General features: G+C 44.8%; 1 protein-coding gene across 2 annotated transcripts in view; it reads left to right on the forward strand.

Annotated features, from left to right (window-relative positions):
• Nucleotides 1-26945, forward strand: part of MAMLD1 (mastermind like domain containing 1) — an 80077-nt gene that overhangs the window by 31412 nt on the left and 21720 nt on the right. The window contains exons 1-2 of one of the 2 annotated variants that reach the window (XM_066202336.1): nucleotides 10982-11067; nucleotides 14705-16405. In XM_066202336.1, the coding sequence (XP_066058433.1) occupies nucleotides 11035-11067; nucleotides 14705-16405 (1734 nt within the window). In that variant the 5' untranslated portion in view covers nucleotides 10982-11034. Of the gene's footprint in view, nucleotides 1-10981; nucleotides 11068-14704; nucleotides 16406-26945 lie in introns of those variants that run through there. The other variant, XM_066202334.1, reaches the window with a different exon arrangement.

Genomic DNA, 26945 nt, shown 5'->3' on the forward strand with positions numbered 1-26945 from the left:
CTTCCCGTTCAATCCATGAATGGGATTGAATGTGCTTCTGCACATTTTAGGGGAAAAAGAAGTTTGGCCTTTTTCAGAAAACTCCAAACTAGTGTGGGTCAGTGAGAGATCCAGACCATGGCAATGTGAGAACCTTCGAGGAATCCCACAACAGCTCATTTTTGGGAATGGAAATGAGCAGTCCTGAAGAGCCCATGGTTTTCAGAGCTGCTGTGCAAGAGCTGCCCAAGGTGCCCTCCTGTCCCGGCCCCATCCCGAGAGACACCCCAACACCCCCCCTGGGAGTGGGGGCCCTTAGTGACAAGCAGGATCTCATCTTGCCCAAGTGCTTGGTGAGGAAACCTGGTGACCAGCTCACCTTTCTTCTTCCCAGGAACCCCATTTCCTGGCAGAGGTGAGCCGTGGAGCCTCGTGCTTGCTCACAGGAACCTGGCGAGCTCCTTCCCCACAGTGCAGTTCCACGTCCCACACTGGCCTGTAAATGAGCAAAGTTTGTTTTCAGGGAGTTGCTCATATTGACACTTCTGACTTAACTGTCTGTCTTGTTACAGAGCAGATTTGTCTGACATAAACCAGGAAATGCTGTGCAAGGCGACACGCAGGAACTTCCGTAAATCAACAGTCTGCCCCAATGTCACCCCATTTCTCCCATGTGTTATTTTTGGTGTCTAGTTATATACTAAGGAAAAGTACTTCAAATTCAACAAGAAGGAGTTTGTTGGGGGTTTTTTCTTGTGGGTTTTTTTTTTTTTGCACTGGAGGACTGATAAATTGTGGTGCATTTTTCCTTTAAAGGTACACTTGACATTTATCTGCCCCTGTTGATATGTAACGAATGGGGAAACAAAAGAGGGAAATTGTATTTCAACTTTAGGTGCTCAAGAGGAAAAGAGAGGTAGTTTTACTAGGGAGAGACATGCTGTATCTGATTACAATTCCTTATTCTTTAGGCTGTCATTTACGCTTGGATAAAGTAAATATAAAATGCTGCCAGGTTAGAACAGTGCTATTTTAAATACACAGTCCAGACAATTGTGCAAAGAAACAAGGTGAAGGACTAATTCTCTGTTGGTTTTCTGATTAGATTTGGAAATAGAAGCAAAGTGAAGATGACTGTTAAAGGGAGAAATATAACAGCTGAAACCTGCTAACAAATGTGTTTAATCATAGTACACCTATTTTTGTGCATCAGCACCTCTCATGTCTGTATGGAGCCCAAATAATATCAATTTTTCAACAGTTTTTACACCAGTATCAGAGTAAAAAATAGGTTGAGTGGTTTTAATTTTTGTTGATCTTACCAAAATCATGCAGTTAAAAATGTACAGCACGTTTTCGGTTTGAGTACAAATAGGTCTGAAACAGGGCGTAAACCTTTCTCATTAAAAAAAAAAAAATAAAAAAATCAGTGTGTTTGGCAATGCGTTTGGCTTTCTATTTGTCGTTGGCTCCAGATCTGACTCAAAACGTTTGTGTAAGAAAAGCTGCACTAAAAAGTGCAAGGTCAGGTCTCGGTGTGCTACTCAAAGGTGTCGTGGAGGGAAGAGGAAGAGTTGCTGCCATGCATAAGGCTGGCATTTCCTGCCCATTTCCCACATCATGTCTGGTAAGTGCAGACTGAAGTACAGGAAACCGGGTACGGTTTCTTTGCAGTCTCTTCAGGCAAGTTCAGAAGGAAGTAAGTTAGTTTTGAAGAACTGGAGATCTCTTTTCCCCCACAGGGGTGGGATGAGGTGCACAGGGCTGGGTGTGCGCCGTGGTGAGGAACCAGTGATGCTGCTGGGACACTGCTGAAAATTTGCTTCAGAAGAGAAATAGGCCCTCTAATTGGAACTTGGGAATGGGAGGCTGGTGAAATGCATATTGATGGTGATGATGTATGCAGGAAATGCTGTCAAGGTCCTGGCACGGCTTTGAGTAGGTACGGATGGAGGTGAGGGGTTGCAGCCATGGTAAGCACTTGGAAGTACTCGAGTTAGTCCATCTCAAGAAGTTTCATTTCCTTCTTCCGAGCAGTACCTGACAGCCCCTGTGCCAATGTGGGATTAAATGGTTCCCTTGAGCCACTTTGTGGTGGCTCACCTGTTCCATCCCCATTGCATTTGCAGTCAGTCAGTGCTTCTCAGCTGGAGTTCAGCTGCTTTCACCTGAGGGGCTGTCATCTCTTTTAGAGGACAGTCATCTTACCATGCCTAAGATGTCCTTAAGGGGACTTTTCTCTCAGTACAATCCCACTTAAGACTGCTGAGACTATCTGGGCACAGCACATGCAATGTCCTGCTGAGGTCCCAGCATGTCCCAGCCAGGTGGGTTGCATTAATACAGTGTCCACCCATGCTAATTAGTCCCAGAGCTGGCTCAGTGTGGCCTTGGCTTCAGGATCTCTGAGCCCCAGGGAAGGGGGTCTGAAATGATGAAGTCATCTCAAGCAGCTCTGTTGGAATTAAGTGAACCTCCCCCCTCTGGATTAGGGTTAAACTGGTGCCCCTTCAATTCCTTGAGTGCCCTGAAAACTTGAAGGTGGACACAACACAGTGTTCAGTGACAGATGAGAACGCTTCCAGGAAATCCAAAATTTTGTTCCCAGTTTGCAAGGTCCTTGCAGCTCCCAGGGAACGCTCCATGGTGCCATCCAGACAGTCATTTCCTGATGGTTGCAGCAGTTAAATCCTCACTAACGCACGTAATGATAGCTGGAAGAGGAAGTTCCCCCCATTCTTTCAGAAAAAAAAATAAAATGAAGAGCTACCTGCCCTCCAGCTGTGTGTTTTGGGAGAATTCACAGCTGTTGGTTCTGGTTTGCAGAGTTTGGTGGATGGTTGTGTATGCTGCCATCCAGCCAAGCCAGCCCCTCTTCTCCAAGTGGACAGGGCACCCCTGTGCCTGTGTCTGCTGCTGGCTCAAGCCCTTTCTGGAGGAAAGGCAAAATTCTCAGTAAGTCAAGGGATTCAGTGTGATAAATTTATGTAGAAAAAGAGTTTTCCCTTCACTTTCAGGCACTGGGAGAAGAGCGTGTTCTCGAGCTTGAAAACTTGTAGGGGAAGTAGCATAATTCTTGTGGGTAAACTGAAATGCCCTAGCTAAAAAGCAGCAACGGGTTTGTCGTCCTAAACTAGGTACACACAGTTTAAGTGTTCTGACCTTTCAAGAATGTGTTTGTTCAACTCCAGACATCGTGTCTGTATTAGAAAATAGAAGGGTAATTAAGTGTTGATGTTCAAAAGCGTACAGTGAGTTTTCCTGTAACATCGTTGTTCTTAGTAAAGGCCGAGTCTTGCAACCCACATTTCTCTGTTAAGGAGCCCTTAGGAGGATAAGGACTATAACCCAGGGTGTCAGTCTTGCTCTCTGGGTGGAGGGAAAGCCTCTACTCATTTGAAAATTTAAGTCCTTTAAGAAGGGGCTCAGAAAAAAAAAAAAAAATCAAAGTACCTGCTGGGTTTTTTGGTTTTCTCCTTAACCTGATGCTCCTGTTGCGTAATGCGAACGCTTTGGACAAAAAGCTGTGATACTCTGAATGGAACCTGTGCTATGCTTAAAAGGGAAAAATTAACTCTGACCAGGGAAAAAAGAAACAAACAAACAAACAAAAAAGTGTGTATATGTTGTAGACACCCTCCTAGCCCTGGTACTGTTCCCTCAGTTCTCACCTCCCAGACACAGCCATACCTGTGCTAGGGTAGAGGAAGCCAATGAGCACTGTTTGTTTGCAAAGTCCGTTAGTGTTTCAAGAGTTCTAATAAGAGAATGTTTGATCACACGTAGTATTGGGAGAGAGGGTAAGGGAAATGGGGAAATGAGGAGTCTGTTTGTGAAGCACTCACAAGGTCTAGGGTTTCCTGAGGGTTTTCAGGTTATCTTGTCCCCTTGAAATTAAATTGCAGCCAAGTGTCTAGGCTCATCTGCAAGGCTTAGCTGAGACACTTAATGAAAGAAATGGTTCCTTTACATAATTCCCTTCCTTTCACCATCAACAGGCTGTATGGAATTCCATCAGTACTTCCTCTGTAAATCAAGATATTGGAGGCTATTGTCTCCATGTGCAGCTCCAGCTCAGTGTGCGAAGCATTTCATATTCAAAGCGCCAAGGGTCAATCGTCTGATTAATACTCCCATTCCCCCAGTGAGTCTTTTGTCTCTTTGTGGTGTCCCTGTAGTTTTGAACAGCCTTATGCAGACGACTGTAAAAGCATTTCCTATGCACTCAGAGTTGACCCAGCTGCTGCAGCTGCATGTTGATGCTGCACCCATTGCAAAAGTTCCTAAAGGGAATGAAGGAGGGTGCTCCAGCCATCCAGGGGGCTTCCCTGAGATAGTCCCACTACAGCCAGCAGTGAGTTTCAAGCTCTTTTTCCCCCTGCTGCAATTCATCTCCCCAGAGTTTTGCAAAGAGACCAGGACCTCGTAAAGTATTCCCAAGTGGAGCAGCATGCTTCACCCTGTGTATTCCAAACTGCCTCCTCTGTTATGACAGATAACTGCAGTCTGGCTCCAAAGTCTGTATCAGGGATTGGTAACCCTCCAGGATGGTACTTGGCACTCAAGAGCTAACACATGTTTTTGTTACATGAGCATGAGTCTAATAAAATGGCTCACTGGTTTAATATGCCCCTTTGTAAAAACAAGGCGCAGTTGGATTTAGAAATTGTGATGATTTGGCAAGTTCAATTATTAACTTCTCTTGCAGGGTTAAGCTTTGACCAGAAATTTGCCATGAACCCATGGGCACATCCTGCTAGGAAACAACATGCAGAAATCCTTTGCTGTCCTACTTGATTTATCTGCACAGTGCAAACTCAGAGTGTGGAGCTGTATTTTCCCCCGAGGAAGTCGCAGCAAGCTCCATCACCACTCGAGAGTAGAATGTGCTGAGGTTTTATTGTTTTTGTGCTCGAAAATAGTTCTGCTCTGCTCAAGACAATGCATCTTAGGAAAGTGTAGCAGGTCCCGATCTGGTCTGTTTTATCCTCTGCTTTCAGCATGTTTTGGGAGAAAAGTTGGAATGTGGTGAAGAGCCTGAGCTATGTTAGCTATGCAGTGTCCTGTGGGATTGTTTGTGAACACAGCAGCTAAAGATAGGAGTGCACCACAGAGATGCTAAAAATACTGTCCAACTCTACGGTGGTTGTTTAGCATTTGGAGAGCTATAGTTGGCGTTGCACAGACAAAGGGAAGATGCGGTTTTGCAATTTGAATATGCAAATGAAGCCCTGATCTTGCAAATGTGCAATCATATGCTCAAATCTGAAAAGACCACTTGTATTCCTGAAGTTAAGCACTGGCACCATTAAGGGTTTAATCAGACAGATACAGTGTCATCAGAAGTTGGTGTGATTGCATGGCAAGGCAGAGACTTTGCTTCAAAAAAAAACCGAAAAAAAAAATCACGTTGTGTGATTGAGATCAGATCTTTACATTCCACATGTTGATACTTGGAATTGTGTTGTCTTATAAATCATCTCTTATTAACGCAGTAGGTTGCAAACAGTTTCCTCTTTACATTTATATGCATGATTTAGTAAACAGTATTTTAATATCAGTGGGAACACATGCTATGCTTCATGGCTTTCAACCGTGTGACCTTTCAAGGCAAAACAAAAGCTTCGAAATTAGAGTTTACATAAAACTGAGAAGTGTAGAAAGCTTAAAAGGCTGTGTAATTCACTTCTGCAGCAAGAACACCATTTTCTCTAACATTGTTTGCATAAGTCATCATTTATGCTGTCAGTTTGCAGTGATGAATGTGTGATTAACATTGCTTCTAGGACAGAGGAGAACTGGTATCTGTAGCAAGTCAAGAGGTTCTCTGGTTAAAACCCAAGTAACTTAGGCATTGCATTTTCTGGCAGAGAGGATTTCTCCGACTCCTGTGTATTTTTAATTCACTCCTTTGGTTAGGAGGAAGGAGCAAAGAGTGAAATGTCATCCCTGATGAAGTCAGCATCCCAAAATATTTATAGATTCATAGAATCATTTAGGTTGCAAAAGACCTAAGATCATCGAGTCCAACCGATTTATTTAATTGAGGCCAAGATTTCAGCAGCTCTGTACAGAACGAGGGTTTCAGGAGTGGAATCTGTGTTTGGTTTAGAGTTTATAGTACCACTGACATGCAGAATCCCTTTAAAGATCCCTGGGCAAGTTCAAGAGCCGTGTTCAAAGAGCAGGTATTACAGGAGCAGGAGCAGTATGCTGAGCTGGTCGTCCCCCTGCTGCAGGAGGAAAGGTGTGAACAGCATCCATCCAATGAATCATGTTCATATTCCAGCTGATGCACGATGACAATAGCAGAGGTGCTGGGTTGGTAAAGATGAAAGTGGTGGGATAACATGAAGTAGTCAGAAACAAATTAAATATTCATTCCTCTGCCTTACAAAAGATTTCTGCTTCTGGCTGTTAGACAGACTTCTCTCTACACCCACTTTCTGTGGGACACACTGGATCGATTATCTTATTTCTCTAAGTGAGGCTTGGTTTTTTGGATCTGCATTAATCAATATCCCGTTTATTGTTTCATTCTCTGAAAGGCAGAGCATCAAAGGAGCAGGAGAGGAGCAGTTCAGGATGTTGCTTTCCTTGCCCACTTGTTCCATCCTTCTTAAGAGTTGTGCTCCAGTTTCTGATACCACTTAGGAGAAACCTCAAACTGCTCTTTTAAATGTTTTGTCCTGCCCAAGCCTGGAGGAGAGCTCTAGATTCAGTAACAGGTAATTTTGCAGCACAGGCAGGCAGCAGAAGGGCGCTGGGCTGGCAGATGTGAGGGTGCTGCTGTCAGTGTTTGGGGCAGCCACACACAGGAGGCTGGGGCTGTTATTCTTTGGAGGAGTAAGTGTGAGTAATTCAGCTGTTGGAATAAAAATTCCCTTTTTTCAGAGTGAAATCCCATCATTTCTTACAGTTCTGTGAATTTGAAAGCTTTTTGTCCCTAGGTTTGACCTAATTGGAGGCTCTGCCTCCAGGCTATTAATTCCCCAGCCATACCTTTGGACAGAATGGCACTTGTAGTTTGGTTAAACCACAGGACTAAGTGTTCTGAGATATTAAAAGTATAATACAATATGTAGCAGAAAAGAAGTGTCAGACTGGGTTTTATCCTGTTATCTAGTAAATGGAAAACCTACTTCATCATTTAGGAACACGTACATCCTGTTTCTTCTGCTTGTGGTCATTGCATAACTGTGCCAGTGTTAGGGGCTGAAAAAGAACAGAGAAAAGGATCTTACAAATCCTGGGAGACCCAAGTAGCAAAAAACATCACTTTTTGCTCAGTGGAGAGGATCTGCAATTCTCCAGCCTAGACATTGCTGTGAGAAATTAATGTAGTCTACAAAATTACTGCAAAGTGTTCCATAGGAGTTTGAAATTAATGGACTATAAAAAAAAGATATAAAACAATACTGCTGGTATTAAAACTGAGGTAAGATGGGGTAATACTGGTGGAAAGGCATTGACTCTAAGATTGATCTTGATTTACAGCCAGATATGAAAGAAATGCTCTTGTACTGGAGCTCAAAACCAAGAGGCAGAGAACTTGTTCTGTCTTCAGCTGTCTAGTTAATAACACTTGTCATTAAATGGAACGTGGAAGTTACAGCCAAACAATATGCGTGACGTGATTGCTCTAAGTCCTCAGATGACTAATTACAAGGCATCTGCACAGAGATCTCCTGCTAGCAGCACAACACAGGAGCAGGCAGCAGTCCTGTTCTTCCAGATCCATTTGTCAACGGCAGTTTTTTCTCCTGGAAAAAATTTCCATTTTCACAGTGCCATTAATACCGAAAGCAGATGAATTGCTAAGGAAAGACAAGATGGGAAAGGCTCTGAACATTTGTTTTGATAGGGCAGATCTCTGTTGGTGCCTGCTGAATGAGCCTGGTAATTCTGTCTGACCTGAAAGGTATCAAAGCTGCCGATTTTTTTCCCTTTTTTTTTTTTTTTATTTCTTTACAGTGAATGCTGCTTGGCCTCTTGCATGCATTCTGTTTGTGTAGGATGGCAAAATAGGTATATTCCTGGCTACGTCTTTTTTCTCCTTGGAACCCATCCTACATTGATACCTTCATTCAGACATTAGTGATGTTTCCTGTGATTTAGCACAGGGGTAATTAGAAAAACGTTGTTCATAAACTTGCTGCTCTGTCGGCTCTAAGTTGTTCCATTTGAAAGCAAGACAGATCACACATACTTCTGTCATTATAATTGCATTTACACAAATCGGTGGATGGGAAAACCATATTTGTAGTATTTTCTTCCCCTTAATTTTTTTGTTAAAATTTAGAAAAAAAGAAAGCTAATACCTCAGGCTCATGGTAGTCCAGGTTGAATTTCCTGTTAGTTTCTGTGGCTTAAGCTTACTGTAAGATCACATTATTCTGCTTTTGTCTAGCCATGATGTTTGATGTTTGGGATTTCTGTGCTTACCAGCTAAAAAAGGGCACAGTTGTGTGTTTGCAGGCAGGATTGCTTCCCTTGCTGCATGGGGACTTTAGTGCCAGCTCTGCAGTCACCTCTCAGAAGTTCACATGTATTCAAGTGAAACAAGAGACCTGTAGTACTGCGGCAGTGTCACAGGGAACAGGGATTGATCACAGCTCTGGAGCCACCCTGCAAGGAAGCCAAACCTGTTGTGATCTCTGAGAGTGCACACACCTTGTTCTTTCCTTCCTCTTTTAACACAGCTTGAGGTCCCTGATTTACAGAGGGAATAACTGGGGAAGGTCTCGATGAGTGGGGCAAGAAATAGGGCAGAGGATCAGCACACGCTCACATCGAGTCCACTGATGCTTGTGTGTTGAGGGGAGATCAGACTCCCCAAATGTAGCAGCAGTGTTTAGGAGGTGATTTACATGTGCAACTCCCAGGACCTGTTGTTACTTCATTTGTTCTAAAGATGGGAGTTGGGCGAAGCTGTGGTGTCAGGCAAAAACAATCCACGCCATGCACACAAGGTAGCTAATAACCAATGTCCTTTCATGGTTAGTGTGACTGCTTACATCCCAGGTTCCTCTTCCTACATCCTCCCTTCCAGTTGCCTGTTTCTGTGAGCATGATGGAAATCCACAGGAAATCCACCCTGTGAATTTTCCCTATTCATAATCCCTTCTCTACTACCACACCTCATTACAAACTGCCACCTTTGCAGCCTACAAGTACCCAACAGACCCCAAAGTGGAGTTTCCTCTGGTACTCCTTTCCGGAAGAATTGGAGAATTGCAATTTTTAAGCACACTGGTGCATGCCTCTGGTAGCTTGGAACTGCATTTTGATCTCTTTCCTGACACTGTAAAATGTCACCTTAATGTCCATCCATGCTGAAATTGCTTGAAATCAGAAGGGTTGAACAGCTCAAAGTAGTAGGAAGAATGTGATTTTAGCTTATGTTTAATCTTAGTGTGGAGAAAGTGAGTGGTAGCTTTAATTGCTTGAGCCTCCTTGAGTTCTCCTTGCAGCCTGAGATACGACTTTGATAAAATGTGGTTTATGTTTTCTCGTAGTCAGGTACTGCTTTGGCTGCTCACTGGTCAGCAGGAGGCATTTTTTTTCTTGGATTCGGGTATATAATGTGAGTGTCTGTTACCAAACTGCAGCCAGCATGCACAAACAGAAACCTACAGATGTGCTAAATGCGCTTACTGCAGTGCCAGCTCCTGCTGGACTGGAGTGGGATTGTTGCCCAGGAGCATTTGGGGTTTGCTGTTCATGTGCAAGCCAGCCTACTGCCCAACACAGAGGGTCTGCAAGTACCTGCTGCTCTTTAAAAGGTAATATTATATATCGGATCCACTTTCCAGCCTTTAAACACGCAGGCACATCCTCACTTCTTTTTCACCAACTGTCCTTAAATATTAGCAAGGCAGTAAAATCCATCTAGAGTGTGGATAAATGGGCGATGGGGAGCACAAAACTTTCCAAACTGTGAATTTAAGGCACGGGAGGAAAAAAAAGGGAATTTTTCTTGTTTTGTATGGAAAATTGCCAGTTCTGTTTTCTCATTGCATGACTGTTTTTGTCAGAACAGATAGAAACGTTTTAGGCTGATGGGCAGATAGGTCTCGCTGAAGCTTGTTGAAGCCACAGAGGCTGAAGTCTTGATCGCTGAATGCTGCAAACAGTTTGCCTCTGGCAAATACATACTTCCAGTTTTGGCAGTGTCTAGTGTTTGAAAGAGACAGAGACTGATAGATTCTCTGGTCAGTTCAGTTAAGCAAACCTTAGACTCAGGTTTTATGCTTTGCAGAGGGAACAATTTGCAATATGCCTTGAGAAAATACTGGGGGAAAGAAAACTACTTCTGTTTATCTCCGGCTTCTGCCTTGCTCAGTCCTTCCACCAAAAATTAAACATGCTCTATCTGTCAAAATAATTCAGATATGCCAGATCTTAGCAGGCTGTTCGTGACCTGGATTCCCCAGGTGTCTTGCTCTGAAAGGCTTTGTGCAAAGCTGCCACCACATTAGCAAATCCCAGGATCTGTGGTGAGACTGTCTTCCCCACCCACCCCGTCTCCTTTTACAATAATTTCTTTCCCTCAGTCAAACAAACAGAAAAGCCAACACCTGGGATTTCCCAAGGGGCTCGAGACTCTTAGGGAAGGAAGGTTATCTGACTCACATTCTGGATATCCCAGTCACGGATCCATAAACTTCAATTTATGAAATCAGGAGAGCCTGGAGGGGCAGGGGCAGCTGCTGAGGGAGGATGTGGATGGATGGCAGCATCCCACTGCTCTCAGTGCTCCCTTGCAGAGGCTGTGTAGGTGTGGGAATCGCTGCTGTAGGTTGGATCTGTCCGTGGCAGTGAGTGGCGTGGGATGGTGCAGATCAATAATCAGCACCCTGTGGTTGTTGTAAATCAAGGCTTGACTCTCTGACAGGCTGCAAGCACAGGAAGAGGCACTGAAATACCTTGCCTAATGTTTTTCCTCTCTCATTTCTGCAGTGTGTTTGCCTAAATAGGAATCTCTGGTTAGAGGTGGCTTGTTCCTGGTGGAGGGGTCTGTGAGGCCGGAGGAACAAGGCTCTCCAGTGCAGGATGCAGTTGCTCCTTCCCAGTTCCCAGTTGCAGGTGAGGGAAGGCATGAGTTCCAGGTAGAGAATTAACAAGGGCTGCCAGGAGGGCTCACAGGGAGAGCTGGAGCAGCAGCTGAGGACAGCTGATGTGTCACAAGAAAAGATGAGTGCTGGCAAAGCAGGAGCCAGTCCAGAGGTGCCCATGTGTGTGTGTGTGGTTAGTTATTAAAATCCAATGGAACCATCACAGTATGAATTCATGGACAATTTGATCACTCTGCTTCAGCTTTTGCCACTTCCTGCCTTCCTTTCTCCCTTCATTGAGTAATAGTGAGCTCCTCAAGGCCAGCAGCACCTCCTAAGTTTGGAAGGTGCCTGATGCCCAAGGTCACGCTGATGGTGCCCCAGCAAGCCCAGCTTGAGGAAGGCACAGCCAAGGACTTCTGCTGAGGCTGCCTGTCCCTCCTTGCCCAAGGGAAGCCTGTGGAGTGCTGTCCCCACATGGGGGGACTCAGTTTGGTGCGGGGAGGGAGCGTGTGACAAATTAGCTGTTTGTAACCACAGCTGGGCAGCTTCTGTGGACAGAGCAGCGTAAACAGTTATTATTTATTCTGGTTGTGCTGCCGTGTCGAGCCAGCAGCGCTGCTCCTGCGTGACTCAGGTCTTCCCCAGAAAGACAGCCTGCTGCTCTGGAGAGGACAGTAGTGCTGGGATCACTGCTAAAAGCAAACCTGAGATAATGGAGAACTCATAATCGGATATTCCCTGAATCGGAGAGCTGCCTTTGTTTCCCAGGTATTCCCAAACAGAAGTTAGCCTGTGCATGCCAGTGCATTTTAATGCATTTTGACAATGTCACAAGAGCCCCTTTGTTGCTTGTCTGCTTCGTCCTTGCTTGCACATCTGAATGAAGCTTTCCCATCCTGAGCCATAGGCAGCTCCGGCCAGCCTAGGAGACTCTGTGTGTGTGTGTGTGTGTGTGATGCATTTCTAAAACATTTCCATTCACTTCTCAGGTGTTCAGTTTGAAACAGAGCTGCCAAAATACTGATCAGCAGAGAAAGGGGAAGAACGTGCTTTGGTGTTCTTCTCTTTTCTGTTGATTTTGTTATATTGTGTAAAAAAGGAAGAGGAAAAAGAGTTGGAATAAGTCAGGTCCTTCTGGGGAGTCTGGACCCAGATGAAGGAAGTGGACAATAAAAATATTTTGGTAAAGATGAGTCTAGAAAAGCATAGGTAGGCTTCAAAGAGACAGTCTTGAAATGTCTGGGAATATGAGATGAATGTTCTGCAACAAACAGCTTCTTGAATTAGTGAGGTCAGGACTCAGTTGTAGTTGTAGCTGTAGTTGTAGTGCCTTATTGATGCTCTCCTGCCACCGCCGTGGTTGGCGTGTCTGAGCCAGGCAGGGTCCCAGTAACCTGAAATTGTGTTACTGTCCCCTGCACTGGTCAGGGCTGCCACAGCAGCATGAGCATGGAGAGCAGGGACTGGGAGCTGGGGCTCCTCACAGCCAGCACCAGCCCAGAGTGTGCTGTGTGGGAGTAACAACCACTGAGGTGTCAGTGGGGAACGCTGAAAACCTCTCAGCCAGAGCAAGGAGGGATTTCTCTTTATAATGGGAACTTCATACTTAAGTGCCTGGTGACTGCACAGTCTATTTTTTACCTTGGTGATGTGCTTGAAGCAGAAGGATGATGGCACCCAAGTGCCCCTTTTAACCAAAATTATTCTATGATTTGTTTAGTTGCTTTAAGGAGCGTATCTTTCTCTCTCAAGTTTGGGGCTGTAGTCAAATCTATCTTAAGCCAAAGCAATGTTACGAAATTCTGTGGAGTTATACCTGCCTGCAACTGGGAGAAATTGGTCTTCTGGATTTTATGGTACTTGTGCAAATACTCACCCGGGAAACAGGAATCTTGCTTTCCAAGAGAACATGACACCCAGCTAATTTCACTGCCTCTCTTACAGCAAATCTTCTCGGGAAGGCCTAAGCAACAGCATCCTATTTAAAAGTCTGTCCCAGTTTCGGAATACCTGTGCCATCGGAAAGCTATGTCCTTATTTTATCTGTTTCATATCTAGTAACAGTCTAGGGAAATGAAGTTTTGTTTTCCCATCACATTTATTCCCCAGTGCAACAGTTAAAAAAACCTATTTTTCAGAGTGTTTAGAAAGGCCACATTTTTCCCTGGTAACTCAGAGCAGAGGAATGTCCTATGGCAAAGGAAGAGCTGGCAAGGACATGCATGCCAGCATGTCAGCTGGCCAAGGGTGGGAGATCCCCCACCACTTCCTGCCTGAAGGTTCCCAGGGTGCAACTTGGGAGCACACTCTGTTTGTTTTGGATGTGTGAAGCCTCTGTAAATACTCTCTATGCATGTCTGAGTTTTAAATATATGTAGTTATGCTCTACCAACATGTTTCAGCCTACACAGGGCAACATCTGTTGAGACATGCAACTCTGGCTTAGTTTTAGCAGCAAAAATGAAGGAAAACAATTTCATCCATCATTAGACTAACACTTGGGAGAAGATTTAGGCCTGGTTCCATGTCCTAAAGCTAAGCAAATTTTGGCCTCATCAGCAAATGTCTGATGGTGCAGCAGTGTCTGTCGCTGGGACAGTCTCTCACAGAGCAGCAGTCCTGGCCCAGCACAGGCACTGCTGCCCAAAGAGGCTCTCAGGTAAGCAGACAATGTGCACCGGGAGCAGCTCTCCTCAGCTCTCCCCAGCTGTGGTTTTTGAGCACAGCCCATGTTAAAGCAATATGACTGGAGATCACCAGTCATGCTTGTTAAAAATGAAAGCCATAGGTGATTTTATGTGGAAGAGGTTGCCATATGCTGAAATAGTATGAGAAGCGTTGTTTTCAGTTTCACTTTCTTTATATGTAGAAGGCAGGTTTCTTTCCCCTAAGATTGGTGAATTTACAACTCTATTGTTTCTTGTAGATCGAGATATTTATATAATTATATTTTGAAAACATACCCATTTTTATGAATGAGTGGCAATTCTTCAAAAGAATGAAGCTCACAATGCCTTAGACTTAGAAGAATAAACAAAAATTAAGAACTTTAGCTGTTACTTACTCTTTCTGGAATTTAAAACATTTGTGATTAGGAAGTTTGAAAGTCTGTTCAGATAGATAGCTGAGAATTTGGTTTGTTTTGGTTTGTTTAGAAAGTATGCTAGTTATTTCAGATGTTTGGCCTATAAAGAATGTAAAACAATTGAATTGTCTCAGGTCTGATTTTAATCCGAGTCACTGGCAGAAGGTCACTAAATTCAGTCCAGGGTTTCGTTCAGATTTGCCATTTAGACCTAAAAAATGTTACCATAAAAATGTTGGCATGTTTGTCATGCAGGGAGTATAATGTCTTAATTGAAATGCAACCAGAAACTATTTTAAAAACTTCTATTACAGTTCACATGACAGACAGTATTTTGTAGCTTTAACATCTGTTTTAAAGCCAACTCATGAGATTTAGCCTTTGTCTGACTATAACCCTCTTGATTTCGGTGAAGTTGCACACATTTCAATCCTGATTGAATTTGTCTCACACGACTGGGTTTTTAATTGTATGATTTAATTTTCTTTATCTCCCACCCAGCGTTGTAGCGTGGAGCTTCAGCGCATGTCAGAATATGGTCAATAATGGATCCTTTCTTCTTCCTTTCCTATTTTCACAGTTACAGGGATCCATCAAAAGAAAACTGGAAGATGATAGTTCTCCTGCCTCCAGCGGCGTGCCTGATGTCACTTTCCCAAATGACAGTAAAAGACTTTGTCTTGATGATGTAAACCTTGCCATGGGCCAAGGGGCCAATCCCAGCATGGCATGTCCAGAAATGCAAAGTTCTCCATTCTCCACCGGCCACGGCACTTCTTCCCTGGCAGTCACAGGGCACCCGGTGCTCCTGGAAAACAATCACATGAATGGTGGTGGCATCGGCTCCCCGTTCTCTGTGCCACCCAACACAGAAATAAATCAGAAGGGGTCCATAGGAGGGCAAGCCAACAACATTGTCCATTATGATGAGAAAGGAAACAGCTTACAGTCTGTGGACCAAGAGCTGCAAGATCTATTGGAAGAGCTGACCAAAATGCCTGATCCTTCTCCCAATGACCTGGATCTGGAGAAGATTTTGTGCAGCAAAGCTGAAGATCCACTTGGTCTGAGTCATTCCCAACCAAACATAAGTACCACTCCAAAGTCCTCCCCGCAGACTTCCCACTTGGAGAACCACGTTGCTAACAAAGACTTTTCTCCGGGCTGCAATCCAACCAGTGGAGGATCCCCTCAGATGAGACCATCATCTGCTGGAGCCAACTTCCAAGTTCCTCCCTCAAACAAACCTGCTGCGTCACCCATCTCTACAGCAGCTCAGAACAAAAACCAGCCACCACCCATGCTCCCAGTACCCTTGCCCAACATGCCTGGCTCCAACTGGCATGCCCAGCAGCTAAAGCAGCTGGCAGCCAGCAAGCAGGTGTCTGGTACCAAGCAACAAGTACAGGCTCCCAGCTGGCCAACCTTGTCTCCTCCTGGTCTCTCTCCGCCTTACCGGGCAGGATCATCCCCACACCATCAACCTTTCAGTCCCCAAAATGTTATGGTGTCTGGCATGCCTGCTAATAATTTACCAGGAAACAACATTCAGAGTCCTCAAAACACTCTGCTTTCAAGCATGACTTCCAGCAGCACCCCATCCAATGGCCCCTCTCCCCCTTATGGCTCTGAGAAGCTCTCCAGTCCAGCTCTGAGCCAGCAGCCCTTCAGCCCTCAGAGCTCCATGCTGCCTGCTCTGACAGCAGCCAGCTTGCCAGCCAGCAGCATTAAAAGCCCACAGAACAACCTGGTTGCCAGCATGGCCTCCACAAATACTGGACCTTCTCCACCGTACAGGCCAGAAAAGCTGTCGAGCCCTGCCCTGCATCAGCAGCCCTTCAGTCCTCAAGGTACATTAATCTCTAACATCACTCCCACCAGCAACCCCACAAGTATGCAGAACTCGCTTTTTAAATCAATGACTACAAACCAGACCAAAAATATGAACATGATTATGCAACAGCCATCCAGTAGCTTACAGCCAGGTCTGGTGAATGAGAGCCCTGTCAGCCAAGACCAGTTTTCTTTCAACAACACCAAACCACTGTCCCACTTTGCCTCGGAGTCAGCTACTCAGAAAATGTCCCCTCTGACAGCAGGACAAGGACAGCAGTCCCTCATTCACTATCTCCAGCAGCAGCAGCAGCAGTCTCCAGCCACGCAGCAGTCCCAGCAGACCAACAACAGCCAGTTCCTCCAGCAGCAGTTCCGACAGCTGATGCAGCCACATCGGATGCAGAGACAGATGCAGGCTGCCACACTGCCATCTCAAAGCAGACAGGTGAGAGCCTCTCTTCTGTCTTACGTGGTTTATGTGAAAGTACCAAGTCATTTGTTTTCGGATTTTTGCTCTTCCATTTGTGTTTCAAACGCGGCGTCACTGAATTTCTGAGGTGTGCAGTGTGCATACATGGACAAGGCAGCAACAACCTCTGGTGTTGAGTAAATTTATTTATTTCTTCAACTAAAAATGTACCATAATTCCACCATGTTTTAGCCTGGTGGAGAACCTTGTGCTATTTTAATTTTTTTTTTCATGTATAGGTGATAGCCTCTTTTAGCTCATGTTATAAGCTCCAGAGATAGTCTCGTTGCATGTTTCATGTTATCCTTTCAGAGGGAATATCTTCTTGTTAACTTAGCGCCCTTCAACAAATCCGTCTCTTCGTAATGCTTCTGAGGCTAGAAAAGATCAGGTGGGGTGAGAAGTGGAGTTAAAATGTGTCCTTCACGGACAGCAGGTCAAACAGTACAGCTCCTGAATAGTAAAGAGGCAGACTTGAAATACCTGTTAGGAGCATTTGCCAGAAGCCATTCCCTGCTTTGGATGAGCGCCATTCCCCACCCATGGGGATACCAATCGAGCTGGTAAATGCAAAAATGCAGCTGGCAAAAGCGAGGCACAGCCCTGGTTTCTGTCGAGCGACCTTCTCCCTGGGGCTCGGTGAGAGGTGTGAATCTGCTACTACCCCGGGTCAGAGAGGGGCACTGCGAACCGAGACCTGGGAGCAGGGAAGGGCTCGGGGACCGGGTCCGAGAGCAGCCTGGCTGCGAGGGATAAACGTCTTTTTGTTCAGAAGAATAGTTGGAAACACTGAATCTCACCACCAAAGCAAGGGCTTCGTTGGGCTGAGCCAACACTTTGTGAGCAGACTCTTCCAGGCTGTGCACACAGTCACTCCATCAGCAGCTTGGGGAGGACTGAGAGTGACGCTTCTCTCCCAGCAAAGCAGAGACTGATCGCTGAGATTCTACTGGGACCTGCTTGAGAGCTGAAGTGTGAAATGCACTCCAGAGCCACGTCTTCTTTGCTCTTCTTCCCTGCAAAGTGGCTGGTTCTTGAGGGGGATTTCATCAATCTTGGTGTAAGGCTGGTGAAACTAAATATCCTAATGTCCCGTGACAGCAATGAGAAATAGGGGATAGTTACTAAATATCAGCTTCTGAGTGGAAAGTCGGTGAAGTGCATTGCCACTGTGCTCCTTCAGGACCAACTCTCTCTTTTCCAAGCCGTGCTCACTCCGTTCTCCCTCACTAAAGCCCAGAACAGGGGCAGGGAAGGACTGGTGACGCACTGAATTTGCTTGGGCAGGTGTAGAACCGTAACAACGGGGCACATCTGGGGCTCTTTAAAGGGTTACCAGTATTCAACAAAGGAGTTGAATCTTTTTTTTTTAGAGCAGTTTGTTGCTTCAAGCACGTGAGGACCCTGCTTGTGTCCGGTGGGACCCAGACTAAACAGAGAGCAGAGTCTTGGGATCTGGACCAAGACTATCCTGTGGATAGACATTGGATTGAAAGGGAGCAAAGTGCAGCAGTTCCATGACTTACTGCCCACCAGATGTTTTACTCTGGAGGCAGGTGTGGGTGAAGAAAACATTTATGGTCTTTTCCCGCATCTTGGATGAGGACTAATAAGTTGTTAACCGCAGTGACAGGATCACTTTTGATCATACGTCCATAAGCTTTGAGGGTTTTGGGGGGTTTTTTTTGGCTTCACCACTGAGTCTGTGAAGCTGGAACGTCCTTGTTGGATTCCTAAGGTTTCTATGCCCCAGTTTTCCCTGCTTTGCATTTTAGTCTTGTACCTCTGAAACCCTTGCATCGCTGATTAGACACACACACACAAAAAAAAAAAAATCCTGAAGTGAGTCTGTCTAATTGGCTGAAATATCCCTTCTTCGAGCAACTTTCCTGGTGCTCTGCCTGTGCTGCGTTTTCAGCTGATTCTCCCCGTCGGAGAAAGAGTTATTATAATCTTGCTGCTATCAGTAAAGATCAAGGACAGTTAAGACAATGATTACAGGTGATGAGCATTTTACGTTTTCAGACTAGTTAGGTAAGCTTATGGTGCCTCCCTCATTTTACAGGGAAGACTTATTACAATAATTACACACCAGATGACAGTGCTTCAGTTTTACAGTCTGTTGAGGTGCTGAGGAAAGATGGTGGATGTTCAGGAGTGGAGCATTTTTGTGAGGTTTTGATAACTTTACTGCAAATCTCATAGAAGAAAATGGATCCTGAATGCTGAATTAAAAGAAAGATTACTTAGGAAAATTATTCTGTGTAGGAATCCTTGAGTCCTACTACATTTCTTGCAATCTAGCATGGAGATCTGTTATTTGTCTGCAATAGATTTCTTATTTACATTGAGAGATTGGTGCTGAATTTTGGACCCCACCTGCTCTGTCCCAATTTGACTCCATTAGAGTGAAGTAGCCCCAGTGACTGTGGTTTTGATTTCCAGCAGTGTATCCCGAACTGAATTTGAGCTTTGCAGAATTTCAGTGCCAATTCCCTCCTGAGGCAGGTGATGAATAGGACTTTTCAAGCGTAGGGCAGTTGTTTCATTAAAAGGCACAATGTTAAAAATTGAGAAGACGTGGGGGGGACAACTTCTGCATCTCAAAAATCCGTAAATTTCGGGTGGAAAATGCCCCCATTTTAGCCTCATTCAAAGAAATTCGCTCTGAGAAAAATAACAGCGTTCCCCGAAATGTTGTTCAGTGCTTAAAAGTTATTCCCTTACTCTGTGTGTGTGTGTTTGCAAATGTGACTTAAATTTATAAAAAGAAGGCATAGTTCTCTCTCCTTTGGAGCAAGAGGTGCAGCTCTGTACAGAAGAAGAATGTGGATGGTGGCCAGTTGGAGGGAGAACAATAAACCATGAAATTTGATCCTTGTAGCAGGCACAGCAACACGGGGAAGGGAGCAGCAGCCGCAGAGCCGGAGCGAGCGTTTGGCTGTTGTTTTCTCCGTGTTTTAAAGCGAACTCTCCGCATTCCAAACGCGGGGTTACTGCTGGTGCCTCACGGCTCCACCGTTTCTCTAGTCAGTGATGGATCTTTTTGGGTGTAATCAGTGTGTGTCCCAGGTCCTGGACAGCTGCTGGGTGTGATAGGGCTGATCTGGCCCCATGTGAAGCTGCTGTGTCTTTCTTGCGGGGCGTGGATGGGTATTGATCGAGGCGCTGACAGTTCGCATTGTGTGACAGGGCAGAGCCTGGCGGGGGGAACGCTGCTCTCTGGCCACGGGCAGGTTTTCATTTTATTCCTCTAGGGATGATGCCTGCGAGTGAAATCATACTCCAAAGGTGTGGACTTTAAGTCCCCGATATAAAGATGGTAGTAAATGCCAGAGTCAAAGGTAGTCTCTCCAGAACTAGCCCACGCTGTTTTCAGGGGTAAAGCTTCACCTCTGGCTTTATCGGCTGCTTCTGGGAGCACGAAAAGCCGCATTTGCCCAGGCAGGTTGAATACTTGGGCATCTCCCTGATTTTCATGTCTAAATAGAGTTTGTACTTGCAGATTTCCTACGCTGGAATGTCAGATACACACCGGGCCCAGTTCTGCCTTCAGCAGCGCTGACACAACACCCCATTTCCAGAAAAGCTCTCCTATCTGTAAGGACAGACACAGGGCTCCGTGCAGGGCAAGGAGGGATCCCCTCCTCCCCGAAAGCAGGAAAACCAGTGAATACAACCGATATTCACAGTTCAAATCAGGCTGGAATACAATAACCCCTTCGGGTGGCTGTTCCTTTCGCAAGCCCAAGCTGATGTGAGTTCAAACTTGGCAGTCTCAGGGAGGAGGGGGGGATTGCCCACTGATTTCTGTGTGTGTGTGAAGCGCTGGGAACCAAAACACAGCTGAAAAAGGTTGTTTTGTTGGGGGGATGTAGGTGATAAACAGCCATTGTCTGGGAGGGACACGCTGTGTCTCTGAGCTCCACTTGCACCGGAGGAACCAAATGTGCTATTTTTAGAGCTCTCTGCATTCCTGCTGACATCCCGAGAGCTGCACGCTGGATTGTCAGTGAAGGGTGTATTTGTTTCATCCCCATTGCCAAAAATACTGATGGGGAAAAAAATGACAAGAGAAGAGACAGAGAGAAAATTTAATATTATTTGCAGTAAAAGTGGCTGCTTTTTCGCTACATATGGACTGCATATGAGACAGTGAAGAACATGCTGAAGACTAAAATACCCTTTGAAAAGCAAAGTATTTCTTTGACTGTGGCAAAAGCAGCAATACCCTATCTGAGTTGGAAGAATAAACTGTAGGTTGCAGAGAAACACCAAAACTTCTGACCTAGATTAAATATGCTTTCTTTAAAAAGTTTTTTAAATCTCCTTTCAGAGCCTTTCTAAATATAGAAACAAAACTGAAGAAGAAATGTGCTGTTATAAAGAGCAAACTGACCCAGAGGTTAGACGTCAAAGGTTAAATAACTGTAATGGAATACAAAATACAGCTTTTATTAATATAAAGAAATGGTAATACCGTGGCCTAATTTCTGGGTGCCTTGTATCATGGGAAGTTATTTCTGCCTGTGAAAAGTCAGTGCACTGTGACTGTTAGGTGAGACTGTTCTGACTCAGCAGCACTTCGTAAGCTCTGATGCAGGTTGCTAAAGGGTTTGGAAAAGCAGAGAACACAACCGGCATCATCTGAGTACATACAGTCCTCCTGCAAGTACAGGGGGAAAAAATGTTCTGTTTGGGATTTCCAAGATGTCACAAGGCAACTTCCTAAAACATAAAACAATGGGAGTATCGTGCATTATTAATAAAACCAAAAGTACTGGCCAGATTTCGTCTGAAGTTTCAAACCCCTACCCTTTTTCTTCAGGTGTCAAACTTAGTTTTAAAGCCACTTTGAAAGAAGTTCTGCTGGTCTCTTCTCTTCTCTTCTCTTCTCTTCTCTTCTCTTCTCTTCTCTTCTCTTCTCTTCTCTTCTCTTCTCTTCTCTTCTCTTCTCTTCTCTTCTCTTCTCTTCTCTTCTCTTCTCTTCTCTTCTCTTCTCTTCTCTTCTCTTCTCTTCTCTTCTCTTCCCTTCCCTTCCCTTCCCTTCCCTTCCCTTCCCTTCCCTTCCCTTCCCTTCCCTTCCCTTCCCTTCCCTTCCCTTCCCTTCCCTTCCCTTCCCTTCCCTTCCCTTCCCTTCCCTTCCCTTCCCTTCCCTTCCCTTCCCTTCCCTTCCCTTCCCTTCCCTTCCCTTCCCTTCCCTTCCCTTCCCTTCCCTTCCCTTCCCTTCCCTTCCCTTCCCTTCCCTTCCCTTCCCTTCCCTTCCCTTCCCTTCCCTTCCCTTCCCTTCCCTTCCCTTCCCTTCCCTTCCCTTCCCCCTTTCCTCTCTTTCCCTTTTCTTTTATCTTGGGAACCAAGTTTTTTTTAAATACTACCTTTTTTTCCTTTTACCAATGCTGTGAGGAGAAAACCAGATTTGATTTCAAAGGGCAATGGTAGCATAATACCAAAGCAAAGCCTTTGAGGGATGAAGAGCTTTTGAAGGCAAAGCAACAACCCCTTCAGCTAATTAAGTGCCTTTGAATAGGGGAATAAGGGAAGCTGGTGATGAATCTGGATTACAGAGAGCAATAAGGCTGAGCCTGGAGCTGGACATCTCCACAGATGTAAGAACGTCTTCTTGAATAGTCATTTCTGAATTTATATTTATCTGTGCATTTGCAAGTGAGTTGGTATTTTTTTCAGGCTTGGAGATTCTCTGTTCTCAAGAGAGTCTGAGAGGAGCTTGACTGAAGCTATCAACTGCCATCTTCTCCCTTCCCTCCCCTGTGAATAAATAATGTCAGATAAGTTTTGGAAAGTAAGATGTAAACTTGTGGAACAAAATGGGGTGTTTGGCCTTAACATGTCAACAGTAATACAACATTTTCAGAAGTGCAGCAATCAAGATAAAAAAACCCCTTAATTCACATCTGATCTTCTGAGCTCATTGCTCTTTTGCAGTGTTGTTTTAAATCTCATGTGTTGTCTTCTTTGTGTTCCATTTTGGGTTTTCAAAGCATTCCCCCATTGCAGTGGAGCCCTTGTGGCCATGTCTTAACCTTCCCACTTCTTTGGCTTGTTTTTCAAGATGTTTGCAGGCACTGATGTTTCCAACTGCTCTGCCTAATGCACTCATAATTCCTTCCAGTTTAGCTCTCTGTTGTGCTGAAAGCACTCTTGGACACCACACAGCACATCATTAAGGGGAAGCAATCTGCAGAGGAGAAGCGTGTAAATAGACCAAATCCTTCTAAACACCACGTGGGGAGCATCTTCCCCCGCTCTCACCATCACCCACCTTTTGGATCTGAATTTAATGTGGACACAACACCAAAGCTGCAGCACTTTCCTCAGTCCAGACAGGTCTTTCCTTTGGTTACAACCTGTTTAATGAAATGGAAGATATTCTGCCAGCAGCTGAGCATTTAGGACACGGTCAGCTCTATGGGAGTCTCACACTGGACAAATTAAAATCCAATTGGAAAGAAAAATGAGGCTCAGAGGGTTCTGTGAACAACAGTGAGGGGTATGGAGGCGTTCAGGGAAGTCTTTCTCTTCCTTATGAGCAGGACAGTCAAGCGATGCCTGCAGGGCTGAGGAAGGGTTGTCCAGGGTGGAGAAAGAGGAAGTGGTGCTCATGTGCTGTGAACACAGAGGGAAATGGGACTTACCCCAGAGAAATCTGGGGCAAGGTGCTGCATTTCAGCCTGGCCAGGCTGCTTGCAGTGTTTGCAGGTGCTGCAGACAGGGGCTGTGTGTCAGGGCAGTGTCCCTGCTCCAGACCATGGCACAGGGGCTCTGCGTGACCGCTGAAAACCCCTTTGCTTTTGTGGTTTTCAGCTCTAAGCAACAGGCAATTGCTTCCTTCTGCTTTGCAGTGCAGAATGGGAGACAACCTCATCTCCCAAAGGTGTAGGGAAAGTGGCACTATCATGCTGAAAAATGTCTGATTCACCAGTTGTACCCAAACCCCTCCGACCCTGCCAGCTCAGGTGGACAGTTCCTCTCAGCTTTTCCAGGCAGGTTGTAGCAGTTCAAAAGTGTTCTGGGCTAAACATCAGCTGAATCAGGCCCCATCTGCAGACTTTCTTGCCTTTTTTTCTCCCCCCACATAACCCATTTTGCTTTCTTTATTATCACAGATTAGAAAAAAAACCAAAATCCAGACGCAGAAATCCTCAATTAAAAGCAAGTTGAGCAAAAGGTTTTGAACATACATGTTCTCTCAACTGTGCTCTTAGATCCAATGAAGTTTTAAACCTCCTGGGAATCTAGGGAAGGACTCAGCAACCTTCTTCACTGCTTGGCTTCAGGATGAATGCCATAACTTCCTTCTGTGTATCATTCCAAAAAATAACAACTTGCAGGGTGGTTAGTGCTGGGTAAGGCACATCCTCACTTCCAGGTCAGCACACCCATAACTCCTACATTGCAAAGGTGTGTTCGTGGCCCAGCGTGAGCAGGAATAGCAACAAGGAAATGGTTTCCATGACCCTGTTGTACACCCAACTCATTTCAGCTGTGCTGTAAATCCCTGTTCATATCAGAACATCTTCATTCCATTCTTCCCATGGTTTTTGGGAAGGTAGGGTTGTATGTTGTCTGTGTTTTCTGTCTCTTTCTTACTAAATGGCAGTTTGGGGAGCTCGTGTTGAACTAAAAGCAGCCTGGCTTTTGGAAAATGTGCTCACTCCCCTAAAACCATGCTCTACTTCTTGCCTCAAGTTTGATGCCTAAATTAATAAATAATTTTAATACTTTCTGCAGTGATACTGTTGGAGCACGGTGTCTACCCTTGATTTTGGGGAGTGCTTCCTGCCTAGCATTGTCTTGTCATCGTCTAAAATTCTGTCAGTACTTCACAAGGCAGAAATATGTGCAGAACCAAAGTCCAATTTAACAAATAGAATAAAGGCAAACAAGTGGGTAGGAGAGTCCCTGGGATGGTGTTAATGCCGTGCCTGGCTCCAGGGTGACTGGAGCAGCCCCTCTGCCTTCCTGTTCTGCTCCTCTCTCATTCCTGCACACCAGCTCAAAGTACAAACATGTTTTGATTCGGATGCAATACCTAGAAATAACTTTCCTGGTAAAATGAACTCGGTGGGTTTGTTGGGGGTTTTTTTTATTATTATTATTTTTTTCCTTTGGGCATTTTGGAGAAATTTCAGCGCGTGGGTGGGGGAAAACAAAGCCGTGACTGTAAACAGGAACTGATATTGTCTGTGGGACTGAATGGGGAGAGAAACTGAACTGGCTTCGGTGATTCTCTCATACATCTGTGAGTCTGGAAACACTGGGATGATTCACAGTTTGCTGATTAATACAGGAGCGAGCAAAATGGTGTGAATTAACGGCCATTACAGAGCTGCACTGGATGGCAAATATCCCCCCCAGAACAAATGATGTTTCATGAAGATTGCTTAGAGGAAGAGGTAATGGGTCTTAAATACGAATTAGAAGCAGTCCCATCAAAGCTGTTAACATTAGGGTTTGAAAGCCAAACACTATTATGGGCTTTTTTTCAAAAACTGTACATTTAGGAAGCCTATCAGTCTGCCCTGTTGGCTGTGTAATATTTCTGTCTCGAGCACTTTGGATATTTCAAGCAGCCAGCACTAATAATTGATGGAAATCCACAATCAGAATGCAGCAGCTCTTCTTAGGGCTTTGAAGGCTAATCACTGTATTACATGTTTTAAAGTTAAATTTTTTATAGCGCATATAAAGGCAAATATCATCATTATCATAATTCTTAAAAGCACTACCATTAACAAGAAGTAATCCTGTATTACAATTTAACCCTTGGCATATAGGAATGTTAAAGGATGAAGGTAGTAAATGCATTAGTTCAGTATAAAATTCTCTGTAAAACCAGCAAAATTCTTTAACATTTGTCATTGAATTGACGAAAAGGCAGTTCCTTGGATCAGTGTCAGGCAGATGCAGATGTGAATGCAGGTTATGCACCAGCTGTGCCGAGCTATTTTCCCCCACTACAGAATTGATGAGAGACCCACAAGGAGGGTAAGCCCTTCTAATGTAGCCAAAATAGTGTGATATCCTGGCCTAAGACGTTACATTAACAGCTTGATCTTGTAAAGATTCAAACACACACGCCTAAATTTACGCAGTGGGAGGTCATTCCAGGACGACTGCAGGACTATTTCTGAGAGCAGAGTGAATCATGTATGTATCTAGGCTCTGTGCGCTCAAGAAAGACCAAAGGTGGAGCAGAAGGATGCAGCAAGGGGCCCAGCAGTCTTTGGCAGTGCTATATTAGTGCTGCAGCAAAAAAAAAAAAAAAAAAAAGAAAAAAGAAAAAAAAAAGAGGGACTTGGAAGCTTTGATGCACTTGTTCCTGCCTCAGCACAAGTTTACATTTGAATTATTTTTGGCTTTTCTGGTGATTTGGTTGTTGCTGTTGTTACTGGGGTTTTTTTCTCTCTAGGGGTTAGTACCAGCATTTTACAAACTTGCCAGGCTTCGATTAAATTAATGTTTTAATCACTCCAGGGGTTGTTTGAAGTCCTCTTGTGTTTGTTTTATAAAGTCATCAATTGCAGGATGAAAATTTGCCCTCTGTAGGAAGAAAAGCTGCCCCATCCTCTCAGGCACAGCCATAAAAAAAGCAAATGGCGGGAAAAAAACTTAACAAAACGCTTTCCCCCTCTCTTTTGTTATTAGCAGGCTGCTAATGTTAATGTGTTTCTTCCCTTTCCAACAAGATGAGGACATGCTACTCCGGAATATCAGTAGGATGTATCCCTGTCGCAAACAAATCAATTTCTCTTAGTGCTTAAATACTCAAGGCTTTTGAAAGCTTCTCTTTGCATAATTAGTATGTTTAATATTTCCTTTACTGTCTGGCATTAAGAATAAACAGCTCCAGCCCTGGGTTGAAGGGTAGTTTACAGGGTGCCCGTACTCAGGCAGTCTGTTTTCTCTCCCCGTTGCTCTGAAGGCTTTAAGCAATGAATGTTTAAGCAATGAATGAACAATCATATGAGCACTGTCTCTTTTTGTTTGTTTGTTTCGGACAACCCCCTTTTCCTCCTCCTTTCCCGCTCAGTCAGCACACTTTCTTGCAGTGGCATTTTGATTTTCCACACGGAAGTGTGTTTAGCAGCGTAGCTGCATGATGAGTCTGAGACTTCTCCCTCCTCTCCCAAGAGATGCCCTGTGACTTCCTCTATTAGTCCATTAATCGCCGTAGCTCAAAATTCAGCCTGATCAAAGGAGCAGAACGAGGTTGTAAAGTGCAGATTCCAGCAATTGACTTGACTGCTCGGATTCCCTGCTGAGCTCATTTAGAGCTGGAATTAAGCTATTCCTGCTCTATCTTTCGTCCTTGGCTCGGCTGCGCCGGGGAGTGCCCAAGGCAGAGCGGCCACTGAGTCCCCCAGAGCATCATCCATCCCCTGTGCCAGCACAACACCGAGCCATCCCGGCTGGGTTTGATAAGAATAAAGATAACTTTACGCTGCTTTAGTTACCCGACTCCGGGAAAAGTGGAGAGCCAGCTCATCGAAGGAGT

Source organism: Chamaea fasciata, unplaced genomic scaffold, assembly GCF_029207755.1.
Source record: "Chamaea fasciata isolate MVZ Bird 193981 ecotype frontalis unplaced genomic scaffold, bChaFas1.0.hap1 SCAF_22, whole genome shotgun sequence".
In the NCBI taxonomy this organism is placed as follows: domain Eukaryota; kingdom Metazoa; phylum Chordata; class Aves; order Passeriformes; family Sylviidae; genus Chamaea; species Chamaea fasciata.